General features: G+C 34.9%; 1 protein-coding gene across 1 annotated transcript; it reads right to left on the bottom strand.

Moving 5' to 3' along the window:
* Positions 1-501: 501 nt before the first annotated feature.
* LOC108727972 (BRD4 interacting chromatin remodeling complex associated protein) lies at positions 502-12,442 on the bottom strand. The gene is given in 16 exon segments (XM_018456301.1): positions 502-1,849; positions 2,095-2,197; positions 2,469-2,712; positions 2,804-3,366; positions 3,477-3,698; positions 3,805-4,206; positions 4,364-5,442; positions 5,445-6,743; positions 7,525-7,672; positions 8,135-8,245; positions 8,456-8,557; positions 8,900-9,151; positions 9,550-11,121; positions 11,205-11,285; positions 11,477-11,646; positions 12,059-12,442. Coding segments are annotated over 15 exon segments (7,035 nt in total). The 5' UTR covers positions 11,582-11,646; positions 12,059-12,442; the 3' UTR covers positions 502-1,097.
* Between the last annotated feature and the right edge of the window lie 1,467 nt (positions 12,443-13,909).

Raw genomic sequence — 13,909 nt, 5'->3', positions numbered from 1 at the left:
CTGCATGTCAAATAGAAATAAATTTAAAATAACCCGCACAATTGTTATCTATTCCCTTTCTGCTTTTTGTACACAAGATGATTTGTTATTGGTGGTACAACTAATTTGCAAAGAATAAATCTAAGAGAAAACTAGTCTTATTTTATAATTTTTGTCGGAGACTATTTCTGAGAATATAAAGTCTTGTGAAAAAACTTTATTCGGCATTTACGATTTGTCTTTTTATAGGGAATTATCACCTTTTGCATCACCAATAACGGATCACCTTGTATATTGTATTAATTTGCATTTCGCATTTTTCCACAATTTTACATGACAGTCTCTTATGCTACTACTTTCTCTTTGCTTTTCCCATATGTTCCAATGATGATGGTGTTAATCATATAATGATGGTAATATGATAATAATAATTCTGAGAATAAATCTCAATAACAATAATACAAATAATATTATCATAATATTAATAATATACCTTAAAAACGTATGTACAATATTCACCGACCCATTTTTTTAAGTATCATAAGATTCGTCTACGAGTACTACAGATAAATTGGAATAAGTTGCTTTAAATAATTACTTTTTACAAAATTACATTACAAAGTGGCATATTGAAAAATCTGAGCGAGTTATCTATCTAAATCTATTCACATGTACAGCTGCTAAAATTAGATTTACGCGGTGGCTCTTTTTTATTACAGCTAGACTACTGGAAAGTATACATGTTCGTATATTATGAATAATTATTGCCATTGTAAAACAGAATCTTTGATGAAAATGTTCAGTATTATACTGCACATGTATGCGCGATCCAGTTTGCCTCTGCTGAATAACGTATAAATAAAATAATAAAATCGCATATGATTTATACAAATAATTTAGTAATTATATCTGTGCTCTTCGAGATATGCAGTATTGGAAACAGTCTGCTCGACATTATTACTAAAACATATAATTCCCGTGATAGGTAGATCTCAATGATATCCACAAAAATCTTGAAAAATCGACTTATAGTTTCTCTAAAATTCTTAAGATGCATTAATTGAATGCTTGATTCAACTATCAACTTTCACTTCTTAACATACTTTACTAAAGGAGGGTCACGAGCCTAAAATGCTGCGGACTGCTTGGTCCAACGCAGTGTCTTTTGGGTCGCCGGATTGCGATGACGAACTACCATTGCCGCTACCTGATAGAGTGTTCGTAGGACGTTGCTTAAGATTAAGAATGCTGTCAATGGCAGACTGTACTTGCGCGTTGATTTCGTCATGTTCGTTACCGGCATTCCCACTTTCGCTACTCATTACAGTATTGCTTGAACATTGCGTCTGCGAATGCAAAGCCAATCCATCCAAGTCGGTATCCTCTGATAAATCTCGTTCAAGATCAGTGGCACTACACCAACGCCTATCAAAGGACGTATTTACATCCTGCTCGCAATCGTCCTTCATAATCGTGTTTGAGACGCCGGGTACATTAGTATTTGTGGTATTCGTACGAAGACACTCGCCGTTTGCTCGTGTTCTTTCAATTTTTGATGATCTCGTAACAGCGCACGCACTACTACCACTGTTATTGCCGTTTTTACACTTCAAAGTGTCTGCAGTAGACGGATATACACCCAGTTCTTTCTGGATTTCCAGCCACTCGTCGTAATCGCCACTATTATTAGTACTACTTGATGACTTAATCACTGGTTTGCATTCCATCTCGTCATTTGGGAAATCATCTTCTAACTCACGCTTTACAGATACATTCATCAATGATGATGATGTTAATGTTGATTTATTCTCCTCCACAAGGCCAGGTTCAACTTTTGGCACCAACGGTTTTTCTTCCTTCTTTAACTCTTCTGTAATTTCATTCGCAATATATAAAATATCAAAAACATACATTTTTTAAAACAGAAATTTGTGTTTTTAAAATTTAATCATTTAAAATATACATGTTCATAAAAATGTAAAGTGATTGCGAGATATAAATTTAAAAAAATATAATAAAATAAAGACTCGTAATCCCAAGAAAAATCAAATATATACATATATTTATTTTTATAATTATATCGATTTAAAAATAATTGATAACATGCGTAGTTACCGTTAAGTTTTGTTTCCTGTTCTCGTAACCTATTGAGAATACTTTGTTCTTCAGCCACAAAAGTCCTATCGATCATCATCAATTCTGACGTCCTGACTTCGCGCTATAATTTTAAAGATGCAGCGATAATGTTGATTACTTATGTGGGATTGATCAAATGATGATGGATCAAATAAAGAAAAAAAACTTGGAACATAGAAAACTATTTTCTATAATTTTAAATTAAATAATTTAGATATTTTAAGTATCAATTTTTCATGTATAATTAATGAAAAAAATTACTAGTTGTACTAAAAATTTATTTTAGTACATACGTTGTATTAAAAATTTAATTTAGGATATACGATTATTAAATAAGTGAGCATTATTCATACCATGCTTTCCATTAGGAGAAGATACGTGTATTTATTTATCATACAGTTGAATTTGCTCAATAAATGTTTTGCTGTCTCTTCAAATATTTCATCCGCTTTTGTCAGATCCTTGGGTCCTAGTACTTGCTCATTTAAACAATGATATCTTACTAAACGTTTGCAAGCATCACGCTTGCTTGAGAATGGTGTATTCATATCCGGATTGGTTGCACCATTTTGATCGATTTTCAGTTGTTGTTCCACTCTGCAAGTAATTATATAATTATAAATATCAATATTATTACATGTTGGAAAATAATATTAAATGTAACAGAAACTTATATTCCAATACATACAAATCGCTGCGATTCAATTGCCTACAAATCGGGCTAGTTGCACGCCTTTTTACGCCTTGCCTTGGGCTTATTAAGGGATTGGTATTGCCGTTAGGACTGACAAGTTGTTTCACTGTACTTCCATTAGTATTTACAGGACTCTGAATTCTTTGTGTCCCCTTGCTTATCATTCTAGGCGACGTTACTTGATTCGCAGGAGAGCCACTTTGCACTTGAACTTGGATAGGAGAAGAGAGTTCCTGTTTCACAGGACTCGGTGTCTGTATACTTGGTTTGAAATCCAATGGATCTGTTTGACACTGGGTCGATTGTTGTTGACATTGTATGCCTGACTGCTGTTGTGTTTGAACTTGAGTCAATTGTTGTGCGTTGCTCTGTAATTGCGGAGTTGCTACAGAAGTAATCGGCGGCGAAAAAATTTGTATGTTGGCAGAGGACGGATTCAATATCTGAGTCCCGTGATTCTGATAAAACTTATGCTGTTTAGTGTGCGTTTGATGCACAGTCTGTGTCACAGTGCTCGATATACTACTTGACTGTTGTCCTTGCACACTTTGCGGCATCTGTAATAATCATGGTTATAAAATATAATGTCATGACGTCCAGTTTCTATGCATAAAATATATTTTTATAAATGAAAAAAGTATATATATATTTAAAATATTCTGCTTACCGTGATATTGTTAATATAATTATTATTGGAGCTGGTCGGCATTGTTACAGACGTAGTTGAACTTAGAGTTTGAGATGTTGCTGGCATAGTAGGAGCGGAAGTTTGTGTTTGAGCTTGTGTTTGTGTTTGTGCCGCTGATGTCTGATTCTTGAATGAATTTTGTGAATGTATATTTGATGCAACGGTTGAAACTACATTTACACTGAATGTTGTTTCGGCAGTCTATGCAAAAAAAATATATATTTCGTTACAGTAACAAATATTAAACAAATATTTCGCATATTTTATCGGCGATTATATTTTGTTGTTACAACTTAAATATACTTACGCTATTGACAGGTTGTGTAGTAGTGCTAACGACTTTCCCACTGGCTAATATCTTTGCTTGCTCCTGATATAATTTTGTCAATGCCGTTTGATCATGTGACGTACCAGATTTTCGAGATAAAATAGCTTGGATTTGTGACTGAATGTTTTTCAACGATTGCTGCAATTGAGCAGGTAGCTGAATAGTTTGTACTCTTTGTAGCATTTGACCGTTTGAGGGAACTGATACGTGACTGCTAGCAGAAGTTGAAACCAATGGACCATTGGTAATGATTTGAGTCGGTTCGCTCTTAGTAAGATTTGTATTATGAGATACCATTGGGTTTGTTTTATTAGAATTGTCAACTTTTTGTAAATTAGACGTATTCGCCGTAACCATTGTTGGTCGAGGTACTGTCTTCGTCTAAAAAATGAAAATAGATTTTTTCAATGAAAAACAGGACAAATAAGAGACCAATTTTGTAATTGTAATGAATTTTTAGAATAGAACCACAACAATTTATACCGAAAAAGAATAGATAAAAGATTGAAAAATATAGAAATAAAATGCATTTACGTACCTGTGAGTTTATAATATTTTGAGCAGTAACAGCAACTTTCTTTTTCACGACTTTCGCCTTCTTTGGTTGATTGTTGCCTAAGTTTCTTATTTGTTGTTGATTTAAGTTGTCAATAAATTGATTAGGAAAGCCAGAATTTTGAATTTGTATATGTTGAGGCATCTGGGATGGTGCAGCTTGTACCACGATGTTCTGAATATTATTTTGAATTGTTGGAGCTCCACCAGAACTATTCACGATTATTTGACTCGTTGGAGTGTTGATCTGAACTCCTTGCAAATTCTGATTACTTGCATCTGGCTCGCCAATTACTATCTTCTGCGTTTGATTTTGATTCTGTGTCTGATTTGGCGCATTTAATTGTCCAGCCAAAAGTTGTTGCAAGAGTTGCTGACTGATTACCTGCATCTGACCATTCGCATTTGCGATCAGCAGTTGATCGTTAGGATTCAAGTTTCTTAACGCATTTAAAATTTCAGGAGTAATTTTAGGTGCATTATTTAGTATATTGTTCGCTGCCGAATTTAATATATTTGCACTCTGGGATTCGACATTTTGAGATTCATTTTGTTGGGTGACATTAGAAGTATTAGAAGCAGGAGTGTTTGTGATCAATATATTCTGACCCTGATTGTTTTGTTGTGTATTGATTCCTTGCTGAATGACATTAGCCGAGTTCTGAGACTCAAAGTGATGTGCATTAACGGAAGAGAAGGTATTTGCTGTCACTACCTTCTGTTGCTGAACATTCACATTTTGTTGGACACTCGTGTTATGTAAAACAGCAGATGTATTTTGTTGTTGCAAACTAGTCATGACATTCTGCTGTGCATGAGCTAGGTCTTTAATACCTGATTGCAAATTTTGTTCTATATTTTGAACATTACCAGCTGTATTTTGTAATACATTAATCGTATTTTGTTGTATACTTGAATGTAAAACATTCATAGTATCGTGTTGTTGCATAGTGTTACAAGAACTTTGCTGCTGTAATATATTCATGGAATTATGATGTATGTTTGAGCTCTGTAAATTTTGTTCAAATATTTGTTGCACATTTTGAGTTTGTACAGTTTGTTTAAAGTCTCTTGTTGATTCGTTTGTTGTAGACTATGATTAGTCTTAGCCATATGATCGTTTTGTGCTATTGAAGTACAAGGTAATGATTTTTGTAAATGTCGTTGCTGTGGCTGCTTTCCCATTTTTTGTCGTATATTTGTCACACAAGTGTTCATGAGTCGTGCCTGACTAGACTTTTGTAGAGAAAGATTGGAATTCTGTTGATTTGAATTTGTTTGACTTGCATTAGATATTCGAGGACCCTGAATGCCAAATACAGTGGGTGAAGACTTTGTAGATAAAACATCTGGAGCATTCAGAAGAGTATTATTGCTTGTTTGTGACAATGTAGGATGAACATTCTTAATTTGCATCAGATTTTGTACATTGATATTCTTTGACGTTTGTGTCTCTTGTAAAGATCCGAGGTTACTTTGAACGCAGAGATTAGATAATGAATTAGTCTCTTGAGGAACGTTAATATTTTTCTGTTGATTAATGGATTTCGAACATATCTGACCATGATGCGGACTAGCAGTACAAGTGACATTTTGCGAGCATGTAGAACTTATAGTTGAAGCTTGATTTCCACTAGTTAAAGGAGATTTTACATATTTTTGTCTCTGTTGAGTTGTATTTGGAGTAGATTGTGACGTACTTTGCGTTTGGCTGAAAAATTGTGAAATAATCTGCGAATTTTGCCCGCTACCTTGAGTCAAAGATCGTATTAAGGCTTGCGCGGTAGCCGAATCTATTTCAGGTTGATTGGGTTCGGGGGTATGATGTAAAATAAGTTGTTTCCCATCTTCTCCAAATGATAAACGAAACTGTCCTGTTAACGAATTTTGTACAGGCATCTGGAGTTGAGTGACAAGTTGATTGTTAAGCGGCTGCGCTACAGAAGCTTGCGTGTTCGTTGTGTTTGTTCCAGGTACTTGAGTTAGAGTAGAGCTAACAGGAACTGTTCCTTGCGATGAAAGTTGCCCTAAAGATTGGCCAGATGTAGTTTCGTTTTGCTGCACTTGACAAGGAATCTCGGGTTCAGTTGTCAGTTCAGAATCAAAAATATCATCATCGTCCCCGATACCCGATATCTTTATAATACGGGCGAGATCTAACTTCGGTTCGTCATCTTTCCGTTTGGCTTTCTTCTTCTTTTTTGCTTTCTTCTTAGGAGGTGGCAGCAGATTTTGTTCCGACACAGGTTGCGTACACGAAGTATTGCCAGTTGTATTTCCAGATGTGACTTGTGAAATTTGCGATTGAGGACTTTGTACCATAGCATTCTGGATTACGATGGGATTGGTAGTTCCAGAATTAGCTATAAATTTTAATCGGATTGAAAAATGATAAGATAGTAATATTTTGTGTGTGTGTGTGTGTGTGTGAGATTAACGGAAAAATTGCTAAAGACTATAGATTAAATAAATACAAAAGTTACATAAACAGAAACACCAATCAGTATTCCACAATTACTGTCCACAGGCTTAAGACTTCTTTAAGACTTCTTTAAGACTTCATGAAATCAATTATATAATATTAAGATATTAATCAGGAGAAAATATTAATTAAGAGATTAACATCAGAGACGATACATATTCACAAGCAAATAAATGGCTTAAATTTACAGTTATTCCAAAAGCTAGAGATTGAAACATCTAATTAATTTGTTATTTAATAAAGAATTTGAATTCGCATACAAACACAGTTTTATAAATAGTGTGGTTCTGATTGGCAATTGCACTTTTGTGCTTTATATTTTTTAGAGTCGTAAATTTAAAGACATGAAGAAATGCGATCTAGATAATTCTGTATATTTCTAAATATTTCTAAGCGTTTAATGTAAATAATATAAAAAATTAAATTTTTACAATTTAAATTGTTTTCTACATTATTTTTCAACAATTATGCTATACAATACTTTTTATATAAATTTTTATATAAATATTTTTTCTATATTTTATTATTTTCAAACCAAAAGAAATATTTAACGCGTTTTGTTTCTGTTAACTTATTTTATACATGCATTAACTGTGTATTTGTATGTGATATTATGATATAATCAAAATTCATTTTACTGTAATATCGTTGTGATAACTTACATGGTGCAGGACTAGATGGAGTATGCCTTATTACTGGAGACGCAGTTGAAGGAAATCCGTTTGGTACAGCGAAGAATGTGGGCGTAATCCCTTGCAGTTGCATACCTTGTGCTGTGACAACCCTTACCAAGTGTTGTTGTTGTGTTAACTATAATTAGAATTTAAATACTTAATTCATTTCTCATGTTATTAAATATTTTTTATCATGCTATAATTTGTATGCAAATATCTAAGAAGCCATCATTACATATGGATTCTGGGTATTATTATTCATTTTGTGTAAATTACGTAATTTTTTATGACATGATTAATTTTAACTTTACCTTTTAATCGAAAATATAATTGAATTTAACGCAAGTAAAAAAATTGTACAAATATTTAAAAAATTGAAAATAAATTTGTGGGTGTTTATACGTAGCATATATTTAAAATGCAAATATTGATTAAAGTTTTAGAAATAATTTTCATGATTCTTAATGAGAATAAACATTTTTATAATTTGTTTTCAACAAAAATACAAATCATTTTAATATTTATGAAAATTTAATAAGCGATGATTATGAATGTAAATATGAAGATGGATGAGAAAATGAATGGATGAAACCATCACCTGTGCAGTATGTGTTTGTTGCTGCGCGCCTGCTGGCGTCCTTAGTATGAGTTGAACGCCTCCCGGTTGTACGCCTTGCTGTACAATGACAGGTGCAGTAGACGGCAATACCTATGTACCAAAGGTGACAAATATATGAAGCATAAAAGCAACTTTTTATGATAATAGAAATGCATGTAAGCAATTATAATAAATGTAAAGCAAATCACAGTAACCTCTCATATAATACAGCATGATAAATATTTTTATTTAATTACATAATGAATATGCAAATGATAGACGTAGTTGAGAAACAAACAGATATATATTATAATAATATACCTGATTCAGTAATAAACCCTGTGCTGTTGGGATCATTGTTGCTGTAGTAGGACTTGGTTGTGGTCCAGCAAGAACAATTTGTGGTTGACTCTGTTGAGTTACCTATAAAAAAACAAATATCCTTTAATACATAATATAAATTCTTATTATATTGTAAAATATACATTAAAAAGCCAAGAGATTATAAACAGAATTAAAATAAATACTGTATCAAACAAGATTTAAAGTTTTTATAATATATGTACATATATATATATATATATAATAAAGAATATTTCATAGATTATATATTTTATACGGAATAGATTTGATAAGATTAGGATAGATTAGGCTAGATTAGGTTAGATTAGACTGGAAATAAATTATAGCTAAATATCATAAATAATTCAATAGCTAAATAATTCAATACAGCAATTAAAAATAAGATTAAAAATAAAATCACACCTGATTTGTAATTGTAGTAGTAACTCTTTGTGTCTTTTGTTGAGAAGTATTAGTTTGTTGATTTGGTGGTTTTGGCAAAATTTGCGGTGGTTGCTTGGTAGGCTTACTCGTCGCTATTTGTATTTGCTGATTTCCAAATAATTGAGTCCTAGTCACCAGCTGAGTTGGGGTAGATTGATAACCCTGTGGTGTACCATGAATTATTTGTAACACCTGCATTCCTTGTTGTAATATGGGTGTATTAGGCCTAACCTAGAACATATGAAAAATAAAAAATGTTTAGATGAACAGGCAATTTAATTCTATATTACCAAAATTGTATCCTTTCTCAGCAAGTAAATAGACAAATAAAAAAAAAGATATAGACTACAGCCATCTGAATATACAATAGCTATAACAAGTTATGAGATATCTTTAAACTAAATGAGATCTTCAACTTCTGACTGCAATAATGAAAATATTCCCGTGTACAGATATACATTAAATAAAACAAAATTGAAACGTAAAAAGAAAAAATAAACTTAGAGATATTAACGGATATATATATATATTCCAACAAAATCACTAAAATATATCTTACATTAAAAAAAAAAAAAAAAATAAGGAATTAGAGCAAAGTTTAATTTCTAAATTTTTGTAAGTATTCTTACCACAGGTGGACCAGGGCTACCTCCAGGTGCTGGGCTTCTATTGTTGAGAGAATTACTCCCGCTTAATAGATGAGGGCTTTTTGCAGGGGGATACGGGCTAAGTACAGGGCTCTGTATTTGGCTAACACTCATCGGACTCTGCATGGGGCTTTGCATCTGCATGTTAAAGTTACTGTTCGAAGTCGACGTGCTGACTGGGCTTGGACTATTCCGATTGGACTGTATCGAGTTCGAAGCCGGACTTCTAAGTAAAAGTCGATTAGGGCTAGGACTCGGTGTAGGTGGTGCTATATTAGACGCTGGACTTTTCAAGGGTATTGAAAACGGACTACCCGGCGAACTAATGTTTTGACCTTGAATATTTTGCATAGACTTAACAGTATTCATAGTACTGACCACATTCGACGGTTGTGTTGTGCCTGTTAATGCGACTGATGCATTTAACCCAGGGCTTATCCCCTGTGAATATTGTCGCTGTGGTTGAAATCCAGTTGACTGGGAGGAACTTAAAGAAGAAACATGACTCAATGACATGGTCGGTTCATTAGATGCGGATATATGTTGTACATTTGATGTCGATATATTTGATAAATTAGGGTGCATTGTACCAAGGTGCGGTATGTTTGTAGTGAGATTCACGTTCGAAGCGTGATTCACATTTGCAGTGGTTGCATGAATCGATTCACTGGGAGTGCTTGTGAATATGCTGGAACTAGTCAGAGTTCCAGAATTAGAGATTTGTGAGATTGTTGAGATGTTTGAATTAGGATGTTGCGATATAGCAGAGTTTGGTACATGTGCTATATTTGATGAGGCAACAATATGTGGTGCAATAGTCTGAATGCTCTGTATCGTTTGGAATGGAAACTGTGCACTGCTAGAATTCAAACTAGTTGGTGTCAAACCAGTTGCCAGGGCATTTACAGGTCGATTAAGACCTTGATTTACACCAGAATTTATACTGGTAGTAGTCAAATTTGTATTTGGATTAATTGCAGATAAACCAGACACGCCGGAATTCGCGACAGTTAAATTGGTATTCAATGCAGTAAGATTCTGATTTACGCTCGATGAGTTTAGATTTGTCAAATTTGGACCAGTTAGTCCAGTATTTACTCCAGATAGCCCAGAATTGATATTCGTAGAATTTATTGTATTGAGCCTGTTTATTCCAGTATTTACTCCCGTATTAATGCTATTTAAATCTTGTCCCAAGTTGGACAAACTGTTATTGATATTGTTTGAACCAATGTTGGACGTTAGATTGGAATTGATAGCATTTAAGTGATTCAGGCTAGGATTTATCGTGGTTAGCCCTGTGCTTATACTTGGCAAGCCCAAATTCAGCAGAGGATTTGATGTGGTGATAACATTGGATGTGAGAGATGTAAGACTGGTATTTAGAAGTGATAGTGGCAATCCCATATTAAGGCCCACCCCAAAAGTGGGGGTGGCCGGGGGTAGGCCCATACCAGTCCCCGAGGGATTTATGGTACTCTGATTCAATTGATTCAACTGATTTACGTAGACTATGTGATTTCCAGTTGCCGACCCATTTCCTTGCTCTTGTGGCTGCAAGAATAAGTAATGACATTAGAATGATATTTTTCAGAATGATAATCGATAAAATGTGCTTGCTAATAAAAATAGCTTACATTATTTGATGTCTGTTGCAAAGCAAATGTCAGCGACTGGCCACTGCTATTCTGGGCTTGTAATTGTTGCAATTGCTGCAACTGCAATAAAAATGACAAATAAGAGATTTTTTTTAATAAGATCTATTAATTATGACTTTTTTATATTTTCTAGATTTCAAGTAAAATAACTATACAGATATTTGAAACTTGGAAGGAGAGATATATAAAAAGATCATAGGAACATCAAATAACAAGCAAATTAATATGTTTCTACATAAATAAAATCTTACTTGTTGTTGGGTCAAAACAGTAACTGGATTATTATGACGCGCATTCGGGGAAGTTGTAGAGGATACTGAGTCCCCAAGAAGAGGGCGTGACTGAGGCTGCTGCATGCCCACGCAGCCCCTCTTTACTATGGGTAGCGTCTAGCCACCTATCCAGCTTATTTGGTTCTTTCCTATTAATATAAAATACACAATTTCATTTATCTTACAAGTTCAAAGAGAGAGAAAGAGATTCACGAGAAATTATTTTATAAAATAAACATAACATATAAATGATTATAACCATCAGCAATCAGATTGATTTGTGCAAAAAAATGATATATTTCATAAAACTGATACATACTGAATAAAACCAATAGTAATTTAATAAATATATATAGTTAAAATATGTTTATATAACAAAAGTATTCAAGATATTTTATATTTAACAATAAGACTCTTAGTGGATTATATATGTGAAAACAGAATCAATAGGAAATAAAGGCCCATAATAGTCGAAGCTGTATCTTTAATGCTTACATTTAATATCTGAGAAATTATTTATTTATTAATTAAAATATATACATTATTAATACACATATTTACCAAAATTATTCAACAGTTGCAGAGAGCAATATTGGCGTTTCGGCGCCACTCAACACGTCTGCGACCTACGTCTCCTGTTCCTGACATGCATACAATTTCTTCCGAAGCTTAGGCAGCACTGTGTCAATTCTTTAAAATACTTGTATCCAAGTATATTATTTAATGTCACTTTTAAAAATCTTGTTTCAGCACTAACCATTCGTGGCCATTATAGGCATTGCTTTGTAGTATACAGAAAGTAGTTCTCTCTCGAACTACTTTATCCATTAAAAAACAACTGCACAATTGCATTGTGGATATATCCTGACTTATATTTAAAGTGCATCTGCTGCAGGATCTTATCCATTTATAAATGTAGCGTCACTACATTTGTCCATGACAACACATTCAATATGCACGGAGAACGATATTAACAGTACTTAAGCAGTAAATAACAGTTCATTTGTGTTACGCGCTATCCCAAGTCCAGGAAGTAACCCACAGACATTATTGAATACTTATCAATTGTCGTGAGTGTAATGTCATAACTTTATGCCTTTACTCACAAGATATCCGCCGGAATAATCGTTTTCTCTCAATAAAAATGACGTTTACGTGGCTAAGCACACTAGACTTTTTACTGGCACAGGTTTTGCTACCGATTTCAGTCCTGCAAAGAAAAAGCGGAGACTTCATTAACTATCACGAATAGAGTATTTACGTAAAAAATCGAATATCTAGACGCTCTCTGCGGATTCTATCGCGATTAAATTGGCCTGAATCGCGAGATTCTCGGGTTCGCCTTGGGGGGTACGCGAGAGATCTGGGAAACGGTGTAACATGTCACGAGCGAACGAGAGCCGCTGTGTTTCGGGATAATAGTGATCTCTCCAGCCCATACGATAATTCTATGGGGCTGAAAGATCCCGGTGAAAGATTTCGGGAGGCTCGTACGAGAATTCGCCAGCTGGAAACATATTTTGAGGTTATAACTATGCGCGCCTGTGTGCGAGATACGTGCCACACAAGCCACCAACACATGCATACGAATTGAGAATCACACACGGCTCACTCTCACTCACGGGTGCAAGCGGCGCGCGGATTGCACACAACAAAAGGCCCGACTGACAAGGCGTAAACAAAAGAAACCGCTGGGATTCGGGGAAAATCACGGTCTCCGGTAGGCCGAGGGTGCCGGCGTGCGACGCCGCGACGCGCGCGTTCGGTGGCCGACGCGCAAAAATGCGCGTAGCGTCGTGACGAAAAATTGTCAATATTACCTACGCGAACGCGGTTTTGCCACCCCGTGTTTTCCTCCTGGGAATTTTCACGATCGCGCGCGATTTCGCTGCACGCGATCCCGCGTTCCGGCGCGATCCGCCGCACCTCGCCGAGAGGAAAACAACGCACACGGAGCACGCGCGACGACGATACTCCACTGAAAATAATAAACTTTTCAGTTACACGACAGTACCATGTACGCGTTACACTATTCGGTGGCAACGGCCATCATGTATTTGTCAAGGCTGCCATTGGCGCGGCACTATAAGGCCCCAGTCTGCGCCACTGGTGGCGCCCCGCGTCGAGGCGCCGCAACTTTTTGCGTTCACGAATGATCACGGAGGTAGGAAACGAAAGACAGGCATGAAAAAACATTCGGAGAGAAAGCGAAATGTAGCAAACGTGCCGGTTTTTGCACACTAACAGCACACGAGATCCCGTTGGATCGTATGCGATTATTTGGATCGTATGCGATCTAATGCGAAAAAAATATATAGCACACTGTAGGCTTTATTAAAATTAGGACTACATTTCTAGTAATTTTACGAATTAGTCCATTTCCCTATATAATTTCCGATATAATATAATTTT

The sequence above is a fragment of the Mycetomoellerius zeteki genome, unplaced genomic scaffold, assembly GCF_001594055.1.
Source record: "Mycetomoellerius zeteki isolate Tzet28-1 unplaced genomic scaffold, Tzet1.0 scaffold565, whole genome shotgun sequence".
Lineage (NCBI taxonomy): Eukaryota > Metazoa > Arthropoda > Insecta > Hymenoptera > Formicidae > Mycetomoellerius > Mycetomoellerius zeteki.
Note: the sequence above shows the minus strand (reverse complement) of the source record. Positions and strands in the feature narration are given on the sequence as shown.